At 39.2% G+C, this 20,240-nt stretch overlaps 1 protein-coding gene across 3 annotated transcripts; it reads right to left on the bottom strand.

Moving 5' to 3' along the window:
* Positions 1-17,561: 17,561 nt before the first annotated feature.
* On the bottom strand, positions 17,562-19,230 carry LOC126584852 (uncharacterized). 3 transcript variants are annotated; one of them, XM_050249221.1, is made up of 2 exons: positions 18,127-19,230; positions 17,562-18,021 (listed from the first exon to the last, which is right to left on the bottom strand). In XM_050249221.1, exons 1-2 carry the CDS (start codon positions 18,773-18,775, stop codon positions 17,639-17,641), a joined length of 1,032 nt encoding a protein of 343 aa, XP_050105178.1. In that variant the 5' UTR covers positions 18,776-19,230; the 3' UTR covers positions 17,562-17,638. The 3 variants fall into 3 exon arrangements, with proteins under 3 accessions (XP_050105178.1, XP_050105177.1, XP_050105179.1); XM_050249220.1 differs by having other exon boundaries at positions 17,562-18,847; positions 18,936-19,230; XM_050249222.1 differs by having other exon boundaries at positions 17,929-18,026.
* Positions 19,231-20,240: the final 1,010 nt, after the last annotated feature.

Raw genomic sequence — 20,240 nt, 5'->3', positions numbered from 1 at the left:
GTATCTCACATCAACTATTACAAACAAATTTTTAAACAAATTCAAAACAACTTTGAATCAAACACCCAAACCTTTATGTTCTTGGTTATGAACATGAAGAACACATCAAGAACAATGTAGAATATCCTTGAAAACCCATAAGAGCTCCATGAACATTTTTCACCTAAAGACACCCCAAAACCTCTCAAACTTAAGGGAAATATCATATTAGCATACTAGGGTACTTAGGGGTTCCTAATGTCACTTTAAAACACTTTTAACAAGACAAATATGAACCCAAAAATCCACCCTTTGAATTTGGCCGAATTTCCCCATAAACATGGCACCAAATTTTTAGCTCCAAAATTCATGCTCATATGAACTACATCTACAACATTTGAGATGACAAATTTTCTAACAAAATTTACATTCAAAGAAGCAAGAATAAAGCTTGTAACAATTACAACATTCAAATCAAAGACTATGAACTACAAAACCCAAAAGGATTCACCAACTACTAGACCTAGGCTCTGATACCACTTGAAGGAAATATTTGTGAAAACTAGTTCATTTGAGCAACATCTATGCATGCAATTAACAATTAAAGGCGGAATCATGCTTGTATGCACTCAAAAACAAAACTTTACCCATCAAATTCAAAGCTAGTAGTAATGGTGAACCAAGACTCAACTCAAGATCTAAGAGAAAGAGTTGAGATTTCTTTATACCTTTGAAGCACCTCTTTGCTTAGCAAAGGTTAATCACCCTTGTGAGGACCTTCTTTCCTTTGTCACCTTGCTCCTTGGCTCCATGGATGTGGATGGAGGAACTTTGCTTCTTGGCTCCATGTCTTCATGGATATGGATGGAAGAATTGGTTTCTCCAAAAGTCCCCAAAGTTGGAAACCTCTAAGTTCCGACACTAAGGATGGTTGAGGAAGAAGATGAATGACCATGGAAGAATTAGACGCTAGTAAATTCCCCCATGGTGGCCGGCCTCTCTAGAGAGAAAGAGAGAGCCAATGTTCTCTCATCTTTCCTCTAAGAAAATCCTAATGAAGAAAATGCTATAAAGTCACATTTATACCTACCTTCATTGGAGTGACAAACTTGTAATAAGTCCAAAACCCACTCCCTCTCTAAGCATGGCCAGCCTCCCTATTGTTAGTGGGTTAATTGCCCATTTTGCTTTAGTTGTCACATAACTTAAACCTTGTGTGCCTTGTGGACCAAAACCCTTTTGTGTCTCGAAACCCAAAACTAACTTAAGGCCTAAAACGAACCTTTCGTTCTAGATTAATTAACTTTTAATTAATCCTTTCCATATACAATTAAACTATTTAATTGTCCTTACTCAACTTCGTTATATCCTTCAATCATTACCTTACATGGTGTGCGATCCATTAGGTTTCTTCTAGCGAGGCAGTGGGTTATTAGAACTCTTCAAATCAATTGTGAATTGAAACTTACTTTCAGTTCTCCCTTTAGCAATTATACACCTTTAGGGCTTCCACAAACCATGAGTGATACCTAGCAGTATGTCATGGCTACCCAAGCTAATCAGAAGAGGTTGGAGAACCTATTTAGTTTGGGATTACAATGCAATACAGTCTTTCTCTAATACAATACTCTTGACCACATTGTTTGGTTTGATAGTTTATTCATGTCTACTATCCAATGTGATTCTCTTACTTATATGATTACCTTGAATGTGATTTGGAACGACTTCCTAAATCTCATTCATACTCTGGCCAGAAATTCTTAATCATATCATAGAGTATTCTCCCTCAAACGGTTTGAAGGTTAGAGATCCCTTGTTACGCATTCACTTGCCTCCATGGCTAAGTGGCTTAACCCCAACTATGTTGTGGACACCATCTGACAGAGTGACTTTGACATAGTCAAAGATCAAAGACCTAACCACAAGACAACTATGATGCCTCAGGTCAAAGGACTACTTTGCATTATCCCAACCATGAGTTCCCATGTGACATGAATATGAGAACTCCTCATTGATCGCGTTCAGTGGACTCATTCTCTCTCGAGCACCTACATGTTTGTCTTGGTGTCAAGGTATTAAATATCGATGATATCGGAAATATCAGTAGTCTGAAAACACGGAAATATCGATGGAAATATCGGGATATTATCGATATCGATAAAAATAATATGGAAACCACGGAAATTGTAAGAAAAACTTGGAAATTTTTATTGAAACTTTGCAGGATGTTTATTTAGTCAATTATCTATTAGTTTGTCACAAAAAATTGGAAGGAAATGCATTGCATGATGGATTTAACTAATTTAAGTTGATTATATAGCGAGTTGGCAAACATTATGAGTGTAGAAAATATGTAGTAATTAATGAAAGAAGTTTAAACACACCATAATCATTTATATATAATGCAAAATTTCAAAGTATAATTCGTGAATTAATGTTTAATTGACGATAAATAGAAAAGATTTTAATATGGAATTAACCTTCACCTTGGCCATTTGTTCTAACGTTTAAAATAAACTATGGATATTAACTTAAAAACGAAAATTTTTAACTTGACACAAAAATTAAAAACCTAAAATTTCTTATTTCCCACCCTCAAACTTAAATCACACATTGTCCTCAAGGTGTGGAAAAGAAAGAACAATCTAAAAAAAAAAACTGGAACTAAGATAAACTAAACTATGTAAAACATGAAAATAAAAATGAAAGAAAATAACTAACAGAGAATGAATTAACAGAAAAATAAAATAAATTAAAAAAAAAAAGACCTGGTGTGTCAAACTCAGGAAGATGGTGAACAAAAAGCTCTGAACAATGGGCCATGATTGACGGGCAGCCAATAAAGAAGCCTTGAAAATTTTGACCTGGGCCGCGAGAAACTTACAAGTTGAATAAGGCAGCCCAATTGCAGCTCACATGCATGCACACACGTGCACCATAAAATCCTAGCTGCAATTTTGATCTCACATTGGATGTTATGCATCCATCTTCCTCGAGCCCAGAGCCAAGCCAACGGCTCTCTTCTTTGCATCAAACCCGGAGCCAAACGGCTCTTTATGTCCATTCCTTTGTTTTTTTTTTTTGTTTTTTTTTAATTGTGGAAAAATGAAAAAGGCCCTCTGCAATTCCTTGACTCCCGAGCCGAACAGCTCTCCATCTCTCATTCGAACCATCATTTCATTCTCTCTCGATCCTTCTCTTTCTTTGAGCTCCCTTCTCCCCCTTCTCCCTTCTCCCCCTTCTCCATTCTCCCACACACACGCACAGAGACCCAAGGTCTCTCGATCCTTCTCCCACACACACGCACAGAGACCCAAGGTCTCTCGATCCTTCTCCCACATCGCCTTCTGCTCCTCCCTCGTCAGCGCCGTCTCTCTCCTTTCTCTCTGCACCGAGGGTCCGAGACCCACATACACACACGCACACCATCGCACCTGCTTCAAGAAGACACCCATCATCATCAGCAACCTCGTCTTTCTCCATCTTCTTCTCGTCTCTGCAACTCGACGAACACAGGAACTCCGGCGAGTTTTTTGAATTTCTCCGATTAGGTAAGCTTCGGGTTTACCTCTTTCTGTTCTAGATTGAACCTTATATGTGAAATTTAAGTTCAAAATCATGTTTTTGCAAGGTTTTTGGGACGAAATCGGCTCGGGAATAGGCACACCCATATCCGGCGAGGCCGTGGGTGTCGACGAACTTTCCGAACACCTCTGACCGTTTCACCGCAAATGGAATATATAAAAACGTTCATCTCGTCTTCTATTTCATTTTGATACCTAGATTGGAGTCTAGGGTCCTGTTTTACAGTCGGCCGGAGCTGTAGAAGCTCCGGCGTTCTTCTCCGAGTAGCACAGTTCCAAAAATATCGCGATAATTTCAGAAATATCACGATATTATCGATAATATCACGATATTTTGACGAAAACCCGTTGGATACCTATTAAAATATCAGTACCGTGAAAAATCAATAATATCGGCGAAATATCACCGATATTATCGATTTTTTCTTCCTTGCTTGGTGTCAGCCACACCAATGAGTCGAGACTAGTCACTCTTCCTAAGAGAAGACATATCACGTAATGATCTTAATGGACTGTCAATGCCCAATTGGCAATCCTATGATCAGGAACGCTTAGGGTATGTATACGAAAGAGAATGGTCTCTTGAATCTAACTTCTTTAGATCACATTCTCCCAATTACATATTCCTTGGACTTATTGTTTAAGCATATAACATTTATATGAGATGGCTTAAAATAATAACCTTCGCCCTTTATATTAAACTAGATTAGTTTAACATGTGAAATGTCCGTAAAGTATCACCATATGATTGGTTTTAGGGTACATTTCCAACATCAAACCCTAGCTATCTTTTGGTGTATTTAAACTCCTTTTATGATGTAAAGAGACTAGGAATGAAGATATGAATTTACTTTGATTTTTTTTTTCCATTTTCTGCATTTGTTTTCTTGCAATTTCCCTTTTATCATGTCTGATCCTATCAATTGGTACCAGAGCCAAAGATCCACTGTGGATCTGTGGTTTGCCTCAGTCGATCCCACATTTCTAGCATCGTGGAGAAATGTGATGGATGATTTTGGTGGACTAGCGTTCTATTGGAAACTAGAAACAAATGTTTCTCATTATGAACATCCAAATTCGGCTCCACCTCCACCACCTCATCCTCCAGATCACTACTAAATTCCATATGGGGTATAAGCCTACTTTTCCTTGCTCCGATTGTACCTATCGATCGCTATATTACCCAGCCTCGTATATGTCTGAGCTTCCCGTAGCTTCTTCATTTACCAGTCCCATTTTCCTCCCACACCCCGCACCACCTTTCGTTACGTATTCTGACTGCATCTCAATCCCTAATTCTTATGCCACAACATTCGAACAACATTCGTGGGTTCCTAATTTTGACAGCCTCATTGCATCTCTTGCCACCGACAATGGCTTCAACATTGTCAGAGATGTTCGCCACACTTCTAAGCAGCCGTTCCTTAAATCAGGGCCAGTAGAGAAAAATCTTGTTGTGGTTTCCCTCGTGCTGATGAAGAGGAAGCCTTCGTCTAGGAGCCTTTGCCGACGACAATATTGGAATTCCTTGATTTTGTCATTAGTTCTTACTTCCCTAAGGCCGTCGACAAATTCCACTACCGTGGTGGACAACGTCAAAATCGAAGCTCACAAACAAGAGGAATTTTAGATCCGCATGGCTGAATTCCAAAAGACAATGACAACACTCAATAACCACCAAGCTGTATTACAAGAAGCCCTTATGGAGGAACTTCGACTGCTTCAAATGGCGAGGGTCCCTACAAATTCGACCATGAACATTCCAGATTTAGACTTCCTGAGGACAACAAAGTCCACACCTGCTATTTTGGAGTTCACAACAGCAGTGCTCATGCCTGTTCTTCACTGTGAAGGATTAGGCAAGCAGGTTACGAGTGGTACGTGTTTGGATCAAAACTTGAACTTTGGGCTCAGGAAAGGGGCTGGCCCAAAAGGATGCCTAAAGGAAGAGCCGGCCTAAGCCCAGCCAAAACCCAGAAAGCAGAAAATGGGCTTTTTTTACTTGGTGCAGCTCATGAAGACCATTTGCTCACCTACCCAAAAGCCAAGTGGTATAGACTGACCAGCTATACAGCCCATAAAGTACTTTATAATGGCAGAACAAGTAATATAGCTTATGAGTCACTGCCTCTCAAGTTGCATTCGGGCAAGGCTGCTGCTACGAGAGGCCAAGCTGAGTTTTCTATAAAAGAAGAAAGAGAAATCAGGATTAAGGACACTCAAACAAACAAACAAATGCAAGCACAAACTCTGCTCAAAGCCAGATTTGCCTTCAGAACGAAGCTGTAGTCAGCCCAAGCCTTCATCCCTCTCGGGACAAGCCTTCACTCAAACCCTTGTAATAGCTCTGCTACCCTGTTCAACCTTGCTGTAGTATCGATTTCTCTTTGTAAAACTCCTTTCCTTATCTCTCCCTAAAAGCTCTCAGACCCTTGATAAGCCACAAAGATAGGAACCTGCAAGACGACCAGACTTGCCCGACAAGGTTAAACCTTGCCCGACCTTCTTTGTTTTTTGTCTTTTCATTCATTAGCCTAGCAATATGTTGTATACTTCCAGTTGTATTCATGTTATTTCTAGTAAGATGACTATTAAAAGAATCTCTTAGTGCTTGGATCCAATTTGAATATATCTTCATTGTTCAAACCAGATCTAAGTTCTAAGCCCTCGGGCATGTAAATTTGATCAGTTGAAAGTCTTTGGCCTCAAGGCATAAAAAAGAACCTTATGTGGACTTAACCCATCCACGATAGCCCTTGATAAACAAGAAGTCCGAAGTTAATTGGGGCGCAAGTAATCGACCTATCCCTTTGTTTTATTTCTATTATATTATGATTATCATAGAACACTTAAGCATGGAATGGATTCTGATAGGAAGCCTCAAGGCCTACACATAAGGCCCCACAAAGGCACCTATTTGGATTCATTCCATTCCGCGGTCTGGAACATTTGAGTATAAGAACGAATTCTGATGGGAAGCCTCAAGGCCTACACCTAAGGCCCCACAAAGGCACCTATTTGGGTGCGTTCTATCTCTCAGATTCGGGTAATCAGAAGTATAATAGTTGTAAGGCTCCTGCAATCAATCGAATGAATATTATATGTTCGAGCACTGGTTTAGTTATTGACGGGAAGCCTCAAGGCCTACACCTAAGGCCCCACAAAGGCACCTATTATAGCTAACACAGTTTCTTGGGCATATATATATATATATATATATATATATATATATATATATACACACAACTAAAACGCGACATCCATTTTACATCTGCCATGCTAAAGATGGCAGTGGCACGCCTGAGTACTTAGAAGTTAATCTTGATTGTGAGCCTCAAGGCCTACACCTAAGGCCCCACAAAGGCACCTCTCAAAGTTAACGATGTCCTTCTCTTCCAGCTTTGCCCGATAAGTAGTGCCCGACGAGTCTTGCCCGATAGACCGTGCCCAACGAGCCTTGCCCAACAAAGCCCGACAGTGAAGCAGAAGCCCGACAGCAGCCCTCAACCGGCGCCAACCTCCTGGGGAGCTGTGCGCTCGTCGGCCAGGAAACGTCCCCGACGAAAATTCCTGACGTGAACAGTACGGACTTCGTGTCCTCTCTGTGTGTTTTCCAATACATGATGCAAACTTCGACTACGGAAGGTGACGAAGGGATAGAGTCTCCACTGGAGGGTTTGGATTCAACACTTGGATTGAACCTTTCCCGTGTAGTTGAATCAGTGTCTTCAATTCCTAGCCCGACCGCTGCTCTCATTCCCTTCATTAATAATCCCCACTCTACTTATGGAGCCACTTGCGATTGCAGTCATTCTCAGTCTGTTATTGCCTCGTATCTACACTCCCAAGAACTTGCTTCGACCTTCGAGGCATTTTAATCCATTACCAAATCGGCTACCGTTGCCCTCTTTACCATCGCCACCTATGACTTCCAAATCTACTTTGGAGCCGCTCATAATCTCTCTACATCCATCCATGGTTACACAACCACATTTCTGTTCTATCAATCTCACTACAGCTCCACCACCAAATGTCACTATGTCAATGTTGGGCTCTCCTTCATCGACCTTTGCCTATACTATTCTGACTTCTCATGGGCCATCGTTGGTCCCAAATTCCACCAACTCCAACGATGCACTACCCCATCCGAATGGTTAGACAAAGGTGTACCAAGTATGGGTTTCTTGCTCACACACTTAGAAGCCAATTTGCAACTTATGCACCTTCGTAAGCTCTCTTTCGTTGACACTACGAAAACTGGACTTGAGATATTTATTTCCTTGAATGATTGTTTTGGGGAGGGTTTTATTTTATTGGCTTCCATGTGATGTTTTTTTTAATGATTCAAGCGGGTGGTTTTGTAAGTACCTTGTGGGAAAATTAGATAAAGGCATTTTGAATGCAGCTGAACTATTTGATGAAATGTCCAAGAGATGGAGTGAGGGCAATATGGGCACTCTATTTGTTTGCTACTCCAGTTATCACCCAAGACTGAGAACCTGCAGCTTGTATTGCAATGGCCTTCGATTACATGCCAGAAGTCCAGTTGCATCTCATGTCCTAATCAAATTGTTTTCACCTTACTCGGAATGTGACCAAGAAATCTCTCAGCACAAGTAACATGCAATGCTCCTATGCAAGCTGCAAAGTTTAACATGAATCTGGTAACTTTTCTAGTTATAATAATTTGTATATTAATTCATGTTTCATTTCCCAAACACGCTTACAACTTCATTGATTCTTTTTAATGTTATAGCTATGACCAAAATCTAAGTAACTTTTTAATTATAATAATTAGTTGACAGGAGGTTAACCAATTGCTAAATGACATGCAAACTGATAGGAGCATATATATGCAACTTTATTATCTTATTTCTTTACATTTACTTAGATAATTTCCATTTATTGTAGTAATATAAGTTATTTTCGTATTATTGTAGGTCAAGTGAGTAAAGATGACAATAAATAGTCAAATGGAGCAATTTGGAGCAGTTTTGGACTTGGATTGGATAGCATGCATAGATAGCATATGGGCTGGACGTTTTGGTGTTTAAAAGGATGAAAGGGCTTGAAGAAATCATCTTATTTTGAATACTTTAAGAGCCTAAAATGGATAGTTGGAAGCCCAACTCGCCCAAGACCAGACCATAGCACACAAGTGGCCCAAGATCCGCCAGAAAAGGCCCTCGTAGAACAGCCAACTTGCGAGCTTTGCCCCGAAGTGCTCAGAATGAATTAGAAAATGGGCCATATATGGTTGGAAAGTCGTGGAAGTCTTCTTTCTCATGGTCTTTACAAATTGTGATTCGGAGGTTTCTACAAGAAATTATGATAGAAAAGATGAGTTGTTTAGTTACAAAAAGTCTCATTGAATACTTATTCATGATGTACTTTCCCTTCAATTAAGGGACTTTGCTTTTCTTGTTATTGTAAATAGATATGGAGTGTTTTAAGGAGTGCCTTAATGAGTGCTTTAAGGAGTGCTTTAAGGAGTGTTTCAAGGACGTGACCTATACGACTATCCATATCTTATCAATCAATGCTAGTTCATAAGTCGGAGTCACTTATAGTTACATGTACGACTTATCCATATCTCATCAATCAATGCTAGCTCATACGTCGGAGTCACCTATAGTGACCTGTATGATACAACTTATCTATATCTCATCAATCAATGCTAGCTCATAAGCCAGAGTCACCTGTAGTGACCTGTACGACTTATCCATATCTCATCAATCAATGTTAGCTCATAAGTCGGAGTCACCTATGGTGACATGTATGACTCAATCCATATCTCATCAATCAATGTTAGCTCAAAAGTCGGAGTCACCTATAGTGACCTGTACGACTTATCCATATCTCATCAATCAATGCTAGCTCATAAGTCGGAGTCACTTATAGTGTACAACTTATCCATATCTCATCAATCAATGCTAGCCCATAAGTCGGAGTCACTTATAGTGACATGTACGACTTATCCATATCTCATCAATCAATGCTAGCTCATAAGTCGGAGTCACCTATACTGACCTGTACGACTTAATCCATATCTCATCAATCAATGCTAGCTCATAAGTCGGAGTCACCTATAGTGACCTGTACGACTTATCTATATCTCATCAATCAATGCTAGCTCATAAGTCGGAGTCACCTATAGTGACCTGTGTGACTCAATCCATAGCTCAACAAATATGCCTGCACACGAGTTGGAAGCACCTAAAGTGGTCTGTACGACAGGACTGGGTGTAAATAAATACGCTCAAGTGCTACGATCACGTGAAGACTGTGTGAATGATCACGGGTCACCTACGAGTCACAACCACCTATAATGGTCTGTACGACAGGACTGTGCACCTTCCTTGGATCCAAGGTGAGTGTAAGGTGCGAGAGGTGAACATCACATAAAGGACTGTGCCCTAGCTACGAGTGGGACCACTAACACCGGGGTGCAGGTTTATGAGCTCTAAATGCATCTAATATGGCATGCACGACTCATGGGAAACCTGTACGACAATGCCTGAGTTTCCTATTATTGCAACCTGTACGTGACACACTCCGACCGAGATCAAGGCATGTTGGCCGTCACGTGAGAGTGATGTAACCATGTGCATAGTGCGGAAGCAACAATGATAAGAATTATATGAATAATTTAAAATCGAACTACTAGAGTGCACTACTAAACAGGAAGTGTTAGGAGTAATATACAGAAGTAAACACTCCCAATCAGAGCATAGAAAGTTTAGGTGCAGTCCAGTAGGACAAATACTAGTTAGCTAATATTGTAGTAGTGATGGTGGCCCACAACTGCACTTGCTTCCCAGTGCGTGACGGCGCGTGACACCAACGAGGCAACGCGTGCAGGACCCGTGTCCTATCCCTAGGTTTTTCAGTGTTCTAAATCACGTGGTGCCCTCCGTTTGTCAAATTTATTTCCTAAATAGTAGTTTTGGACGATTTTCCATAGATTGTTGATTAAAGCTTAATGATTATCACATGCTTGTTAGAGGATCGGAAGAGTTTAGGCAAGGAGCTTATTGACGAGAGACGCTCTGCTTACCTGTGAGTGGACCCATTCAAAAAAATAAACATTGTTCCGATTGTACATATCTATATATGCTTTTATATGTCGATGCATATTACCTATGTTACTCTTAGGTAAGATTTATACTTAAATTGTATTAGATGATATCTTAAGATCATTGGTGATTTATTTTCACCACATGGTTATCATAAACATCGTATAGCTAGCTACAGCCGTAGGACTTATTGTAGGTACCTTTTTTTCTAGTAGATGCTAGAATGTGCTAGTAGACATTAGATAACGATCAGGTAGACGCCACTTCACCTGTTTGCTATACATTACCTTATTTGTGATTGATTTACTTTCTTTGACATGACGAGCAAGATTGAGTTGATCTTGACTATTATTATTCTAGTATTACTACTATGTATATAGTTTTCACTGTATATGTTTTCAAAACAGGGGTTATTATGTTGAATGATTTAAAATGTGATAAAACTAGTCCACTCGCATTTTGTTTTGTCAACCCCTTCAAGATGTAACGAGAATAAAGAGAACATCGGTGGTGATGAATGGGATTGGCAGTGAGGCTTTCATCCATTGGATTTAGGGTGATGTTTCATTTACTGCAGTTTTATCTTTATTGTAATAATTGCATGATCGCACTATTGATTATGCATATCACTGCACTTTTATGTGTTTACTGTTGTGTGAAACTTCTAGTTGCTCTGATATTATGTGATAATAAGGGATTTAATCTTGAAATAATTTGTGTCCCCAAGTGAGGAGATTGATAAGTGAACTTGTAGCAACTTTGGATTTATTATTATGAACGTTTTTTGTTCAAATTCTTGCACATAATTAATATCTTACTATTGCTTCGCCATTAAGTTAGTCTGTGACGTCATCTCTCGATGGGGTCATATGGTCAATTTAGTGTCAGTCAGCACATTACGGCCTCGTAACTTGTGTTATTGGGGTCGGGGTGTGTCACAATCAGTGAGTCCTGAAGTTTATTTTGATTTAAGTACTTTCTAGCATCAATACATTGTTTTTGGAGAAATATCTTAAGAAGGGCTCTTTTATAAACTTCGCATAGGCCCTCGAAATCTTAGAGACGGCTGTGTGAACAACATCGTTATGTTGGAGTGGGGGCTTTGAGGGTAATTTTAGTAAGTACATGACTTATATTAATGTAATTTTTAATTTACAAAGTGCAAAGTGATTTCAGTATGTGAAGCTAGATTGATCCCCACCGATCTCCTCCTCCTTAACAACTAACAATTTAACCCACTAACACTATTGTTTGGAAAAAAAAAATAAATAAATAAATAAATGTATTGTTATTCAATATTGTCACGGGACACAAATAACCCGTGAAAGTTTATTTCAATAATCGCATTAGTAAATTATGACTGGGTACTGCCAAGCCAGATCGAATTACTTGCAGCCCTTACTGACAAGCCTGTAATAACATATATTTTCAAGCATGGGAACATGAGAAGACATTTACGATGAAGTAGATTATCATTTACCTACTAAAACGCTTTCCCCATTTAATCAAAATGCAATCACAGTACTAATCTTGGCAAGGACATTCCAATCACATAAAATATGTAGCACTGGTCACGGCCAAACCCAACTAAATTTAACCAAGCCAAGTTATAACTAAGACGTCGAAGGAAATTGTAAAAGACCCAACCTAAGCCATAATCCGTTGATAGGAATCAAATTTTACTTTCTAGGAAACAATGGATAAAATAACAACTCATTCAGGACAAAGTTCAACAGCACACCAGTTATGAAATACAACAATTTGCTTATATAGGAATATGGATGGATGCATCTGTTAGTATGTAAGTTGTTGTACTGATTAGTAAACATTACAAGATTGTTATGTGTGTCATGTCTCAGCTCATAGGCTGAGCTATTGTGTAAAATTGTGATGTGTTGATTAAGTCTCATAGGGCTTATCATTTGACAAGTGTCTTGATCCTAAGATAGGTTGTAATGGTTGGTTGAGATTGAATTGAGGTTATGATTCTCTCTCTCTCATCTTTGTCATCAGATATATGTCTCTTCGGGTTGTTATGCTCATAATGCAATACAATGATAGAAGTTGAAAGGCTATGCTCTGTGTGTGCTCTCTCTCTCTGATTTCATCTTCTAAATCTTACAATCTTTCTCTCAAATCCTGTTAGACTTAGTTATATTAGTTGTATTGCTGGATTCCAACATGGCCTCAGAGCCGAGTTCGATCTAAATTTCTGGGCGTTGTTTCTACGAGTGGGTCTCGGATTCACAGCAAAAGCTTATTGCGGTGATTCGAGTATCTAATATGGCTGGATCTGGAGGAGGAGAACTCCGGGCACCAATTTTCAATGGTGAGAATTTTGATTTCTGGCAAATCAAAATGAAGACCATCTTTCGCTCGTATGAACTGTGGAATATGGTTGAGAGTGGGTACAGAGCTCCGGCGAAGGAAGAGGAACTCACAGAGGCGGAGAGGAAGCTGCTGCGTGAGAATGTAGTTAAGGATGCTCGAGCACTGGGTATTATTCAAGGTGCAGTTTCAGACCAAATTTTCCCGAGGATTGCAACTCAGGAAAGTGCGAAGGCTGCGTGGGACATTCTGAAACAAGAGTTCGTTGGTGATAAACAAGTAAGATCTGTGAAACTTCAAGGTCTTAGGCGAGATTTTGAATATACTCGCATGAATGATAGTGAATCTCTTTCTGTGTATATTGCTAAGTTGTTTGATCTGATTAATCAAATGAAAAGTTATGGTGAAGATCTGAGTAATCAAAGAGTTGTTCAGAAATTGTTAATCAGTTTACCTAAGTCCTATGATAGTATTGCAGCAGTGATAGAGAATACTAAGGATTTAGACACCATAGATGCACAAGATGTTGTAGCTATCTTGAAAGGTTATGAACAACGGTTGGATAGACATGGAGAGAGTAGTATGGAGAAAGCATTTGCTAGTTTGAAGTTTGTCCCGAGGTCAAATAAGTTCAATGGTCAGCCAAACAGTAACAAATATCACAAGAATTTTAAGCCAAAAGAGAAACAATGGAGTAACAAGGGTGATTGGAGCAATAAGGGTGGATTCACTGTGAAAAATGAGGCAAACAATACTGGAGATAAGTGCAAGTTTTGTGATAAACTTCACTATGGAGAGTGTTGGGTTAAAAACAAAGTCAAGTGTCACAAGTGTAACAAAATTGGGCATATTGCAAGGTATTGTAATATGAACAAGACTGTGCAGCATGTGAACTTTGCTAATCAGGTTGAAGAAACTGGAAACTTGTTTTATGCAAATCATTCTGTAGAAGTAAGGAAGATAAGTGATGAATGGTATATAGATAGTGGATGTAGTAATCATATGACATCCAGAGAAGATCTACTTGTTGATATTGACAGGAAAGTGAAAGCAAAAGTTCAAGTTGGCACTGGAGTTTTGGTTGAAGTTGAAGGGAAGGGAACACTGATCATTGAAACTGTAAAAGGTCGAAGATATATAAAAGAAGTTATGCTTGTACCTGGTCTTACAGAAAATTTGTTAAGTGTGGGACAAATGACTGAGCATGGTTATTTTCTGTTATTTGGAGATTATAAAGTGGATGTGTTCGATGATAGATCCTTACAAAACCTGGTGGTCAGTGTGAAACAGAGAGGAAATAGATGTTTTCCCTTAATCCTCAACACAAACAAGGAGCTTGCATTGAGGACAAATGTGCAGGAGTGTGTTAGAATTTGGCACAAGAGGTTCGGTCATCTAAATTTCAGAAGTCTCAAACTGTTACAGAGTCAAGAAATGGTTTTGGGGCTGCCTGAAATCCAAGACAGTGAAATTGTATGTCAAAGTTGTGCACTGGGGAAAAATCACAGGGAACCATTTCCCAAAGAATCAATGTGGAGAGCAAAGGAACCTCTTGAACTAATACACTCGGATGTGTGTGGTCCTATGCAAACATCAAGTTTGAGTGGCAATCGATATTTCATTACTTTCATAGATGATTTTTCAAGAATGTGCTGGGTATATTTCTTGAGAAACAAATCAGAGGCCTTCTATGTGTTTAAGAAATTTAAAGCCATGGTTGAGCTTCAAAGTGGATATCATGTAAAGAAGCTAAGGACAGATAGGGGAGGTGAGTTCAACTCAAATGAGTTTGGAAAATTTTGTGAAGATTTGGGGATAGAAAGACAGCTCACAATTGCATACTCTCCACAGCAGAATGGAGTAGCAGAAAGGAAAAACAGGACAATTGTGGAGATGGCAAAGTGCATGATCTTTGAGAAAGGACTTCCAAACAATCTCTGGTGTGAAGCAGTAAACACATCTGTGTATTTGCTTAACAGGAGTCCTACAAAAGCAGTGAAGAATACTACACCTTTTGAGAAATTCAGTGGAAGAAAACCTGGGGTTAAACATTTGAAGGTGTTTGGTTCAGTTTGCTATTCTCTTATTCCAGGGAATCTAAGACACAAATTAGAAGAAACAAGTGTCATGGGTGTTTTCATTGGATATGGAACCTGTGAAAAGGGGTATAGAGTACTGAATCCCTTAACTCAAAAGGTCTTGTTGTCTAGAGATGTAATTTTTTATGAACATGGTAGATGGGACTGGGAGAAACACAAAGTCAAGGAAGTCTGTATTCCTTTATCTGCAATTGAGTCTTCAGAGGTGGATAAAATTGATGAGATGTCTGAATCTCATGAACAAGAAGGATCTGATGGGTCTCAAATTCAAGCTGGAAGTTCTACAGTTACTGCTATTGGTGAATCAAGTAGTTCACGGGTCTCTGCTCAGTATGATGATACTCCACTGAGGTATAGGAATTTGAGTGAGATCTATGAGAGATGTCACTTATGTATTGTTGAACCTGAATCCTTTGATGAAGCTGCACAGGATGAAGCTTGGAAAAAGGCAATGAAGGATGAAATGAATATGATTGAAAAAAATCAGACATGGGAGTTGGTGAGAAGACCCTCAAATAAGCCTGTGATTGGAGTGAAATGGGTGTATAAAACAAAGCTGAATTTGGATGGAACAGTTCAAAAGAACAAGGCTAGACTTGTTGCAAAAGGCTATGCACAAAAGCCTGGAATTGATTTTAATGAGACTTTTGCACCTGTTGCAAGATTAGACACAGTTAGAACTCTAATTGCACTGGCAGCAAAGAATAAATGGAAGTTATTTCAACTAGATGTGAAATCAGCTTTTCTGAATGGAGTATTAGAAGAGGAAGTATATGTTGAACAGCCAGATGGGTTTGTAGTGCAAGGAGAGGAAGAAAAGGTTTACAGATTACATAAAGCTTTGTATGGTCTAAAACAGGCACCTAGGGCCTGGTATGGTGAAATAGACTCATATCTTATGCTTTGTGGATTTAAGAAAAGTATCAGTGAGGCAACTCTGTACACCAAATACAAGGGAGACACAGAATTGATCATAGTATCCATCTATGTTGATGATATTATATATACTGGAAATTGTCAAGAGTTAATGGATGTTTTCAAAGCTGAGATGATGTCTAAGTATGAGATGACTGATCTTGGTCTCTTACACCATTTCCTTGGTATGGGGGTAATCCAAACTGAGGAGTGTATCTTCATTCATCAGAGAAATTATGCCTTATCTCTTCTGAAGAAGTTCGGACTACAGAATTGCAAATCAGTGAGTACTCCTTTGGTTCCAAGTGACAAACTAAGAAGAGAAGATGGAAGTGGAAATGCAGATGAAGCTCAGTATAGACAGATTGTAGGTAGTCTGCTGTATCTCACAGCAACTAGACCTGATATAATGTATGCTGCTTGTCTCTTAGCTCGGTTTATGCATTGTCCCACTAACAAGCACTATGGAACAACAAAGAGAGTATTGAGATATGTTCAAGGAACCCTTGATTTTGGTTTGGAATACAAGAAAGGTGAAGGAACACTCTTAATGGGATACTGTGATAGTGACTGGAGTGGTTCAGAGGATGACATGAAAAGCACATCCGGGTATGCTTTTACTTTTGGAAATGGGATTTTCTCTTGGTCTTCAGTCAAGCAACAATGTGTTGCATTATCCACAGCCGAAGCAGAGTATATCAGTGCTTCTGAAGCAACAGCACAGGCTACTTGGTTGAGATTTGTCCTAGAGGATTTTGGTGAAATGCAAACGGTTGCAACACCAATGAATTGTGACAATACATCTGCCATAGCCATCACCAAGAATCCCATCTTTCATCAGAAGACCAAGCATATAAACCGAAGATATCACTTCATAAAGGAAGCATTACAGCAAGGAGTAATTGATTTGATTCACTGTCCTACAAAGGAGCAACTGGCAGATATCTTTACAAAAGCATTGGCAAGGGAGCAGTTCACTTACTTGAGAAATCTACTTGGAGTGAAATCAGTTCACAACTTAAAGGAGAGTGTTAGTATGTAAGTTGTTGTACTGATTAGTAAACATTACAAGATTGTTATGTGTGTCATGTCTCAGCTCATAGGCTGAGCTATTGTGTAAAATTGTGATGTGTTGATTAAGTCTCATAGGGCTTATCATTTGACAAGTGTCTTGATCCTAAGATAGGTTGTAATGGTTGGTTGAGATTGAATTGAGGTTATGATTCTCTCTCTCTCATCTTTGTCATCAGATATATGTCTCTTCGGGTTGTTATGCTCATAATGCAATACAATGATAGAAGTTGAAAGGCTATGCTCTGTGTGTGCTCTCTCTCTCTGATTTCATCTTCTAAATCTTACAATCTTTCTCTCAAATCCTGTTAGACTTAGTTATATTAGTTGTATTGCTGGATTCCAACAGCATCGCCAACTTATTCCGAAAGGTAAGCGTCAACCCTTAAAGAAAACACGTTTTGTGGCGTTCATACTGTCACCAGACGACAATAGGCACGAAAATGTCTGTTTTAACTTGGGTGATCTACAAGAGACATGAGCGATTATACTATGTGCAGACATTCATAGAACTGTAAACTGGAATTGCACCAAACTTTTTATAGAAAAAATCATTAGTTGCATTGCGTGAAATACATTTGTTGCACTAGTTAAGTTTGGGAACTGGTGTTGGCCACCATGGAAGCACAAATGGGTGGATACCCTGTTGATCCAAATATATGCCGAAACTCGGAATCCCTGGAACTAACTCTAGCGTTCTTGCGCTAAGGTTGCACATCAGAACTTGACTATAGTCATCTAAATAGATGATATCCTTATAATTTGGGTGGAAGCCTAGCTCAATTTTGATGAACTTTTGGCCTCCATAGTTTAGGAGTAAAGGGTGTTTGGAATAGGAGTCTATTTGATACAATGAAACTTCATCAACTACCAAACGCCACTTCAAATCATCTTCTCTTCCAGCAACCTCTTCCAACTCCCAGACACTGAAATTATCAGTAAACTCTCGTGGGCACACCTGCAGACACCCTTGGCTTGAACCAAGAGACATATGACACGAAGTTGTAGTTAGTTGAAAATCCGTAGAATCAACTGGCCCCAGAGTTATACAACATTTATCAACATTAATATTACCATCAGCAGTAGTAGTACCGAATGGATCCAGCTCAAAAGTAAAGGCTGTAAAATCATCCGTGGTTGAAAACTCATCAGAGCCGTGCCAATACAACTTCCCATTGTGAGCAACACCACCACTACAGATCTCAGTATAACACCTTGGGAATGCTACATTAACTGACTCTCTCCAATAACAAGTCTCTGAAAAGAACAAGTCGACATGGCCATCTTGAAGTATTCGCACAACCCTGCACCTGTACTCAGCATTCAGCTGGATGGTAGTATTAGTATACGAAGTGGTAGAGGTACTAGTACAACTAAGTTTGTGTTGTGATTTGCAATGATGATCATTAACACTGTCGTCTAAGTCGTCTTTCTTGGAGGAGCTGTTGTAGTAGGGTTCACAAATGAATCCGATGGGAGGGCATATGCATTGGACTTCTGGGGGAGGAGGAACAGCAACCCACTGCTTGGTATATGGATTACAGATGTATAACTCACGCTGATCATCCTTTTCTGGGCTGCACAAAAGCAAATCATTACATGCCCCTAGCACAAATAATGTCTCTGCTTCCAGAATAAGTGGTAGCTGCAGATTCGGAGTCAGATCCTCCTCCGTAATGCTTGGAAAAAAGGTTCCAGTTCCCACAACTAGAGTGCTAAACATGGGATTTTGCAATTCACGTTGCAGACTTCACCCCAACGCTTGGACACACATTTGCATTGAAAAATGAATTTACTGCAAGGAAGTCGACACAGGATTTCCACCAATAAATGCTCAGACAGATCATCAATTTTATGAACCATGGAATCTGAGATTTTAGTACCTGAAACATAGCTGGTTCCTTTTGTACAAGGATCACCAGGATCCATGGCTCGCGGCAGAAATTTCAAGCTTGCAGAAATTAGAAAGGGCGTAATTGAAAAAGGGAGGAAAATGGGATTGATGATGGCTCACTGTAAATTGCTACCCAATTTAACGTGTTTCATTAGGACATATAAAGTACGTTTTGAAATTATTTTCTTTGTTTTGAAATAAAAAACAAAACTACTGAAGATTCAATTTCAACCTTGGGAAATGATAGCAAGACTCATTCAAAGAGCAAGTTTAAACAGACTCTTCATCCACGTGTATTCCACTTGCTATCAAGACGGGAATACACATGGGCGGAGTCTTTTTAGACCAGCTCTATGAGCGAGTCTTGCTAGCATTTCCCTTTCAACCTTTAGTGTCCACAAAATTTGGGTAGCAAAGTTAGAATGTTAGAAAACCTCAGCGTAGTAATTAAGAGCAAATAGAGAAACGATACAATTACCATCTTTCGCAGATATTCTACTATACAAACCAAATAAAAATTTACGTGTGTTTACTCGATTGAGATTTGTATGGATATTTTACCATAGAAATCAAATACATTTAGGTCAGTTTATTTGTATGGATATTTTCCCTTTCATCTTGCCATTCGATAATATTTTTTTCCTTTCCGCAACATCATTAGCAAGATTGTCACCGAGTCTCTGGCAGTAAGATAAGTAAACATTTGTGCGCCTCCAAGTTCCAAAATGTTTGACAATTTTGAAAATCTTACCAAGGATACGCAATCACTGAAATCTACACGTCCTACCTTCGGTGGAAGTTTTGGAATTTTCTCAAGCCTGTTGCATCCATGCAAGTTTAGAATCCTCTGTTGGAGGAAGATGGATATGAGAGAATATGGAAGAGTTTTAAACAGAAAACTGAAGCTTTATTGATAACTGACTTTATTGCTTCCCGATACTTCAAGTTTGAATAAGGTAGACACACAATCAAGAGTAGCAAGGAAATTCATTTCTGATAAACTGCCTCCCTGGACGTTTAATTGCTTAAGATTGGGTAGCGCTAAAGATATGTAACTGTCATGTGAAATCCTTGTGCTAGTTGGAAGCACCAAAGGAAGTGGTTGTACACTACATGAAACTTCAGACTTCACCTTATTCGGTAATGTAACAAGTTTCGGGCATCCATATAAATGAAGACCCTTTAAATGAAGATTGTTGTGTAATTGATAGGGGTGAAATTTTTTGTCAAATTACCATACCAACCGTACCATACTAAAGTTGTGCCAAACAATTTGTACCATTGGTAATGGTAC

This window comes from Malus sylvestris, chromosome 10, assembly GCF_916048215.2.
Source record: "Malus sylvestris chromosome 10, drMalSylv7.2, whole genome shotgun sequence".
Lineage (NCBI taxonomy): Eukaryota > Viridiplantae > Streptophyta > Magnoliopsida > Rosales > Rosaceae > Malus > Malus sylvestris.
Note: the sequence above shows the minus strand (reverse complement) of the source record. Positions and strands in the feature narration are given on the sequence as shown.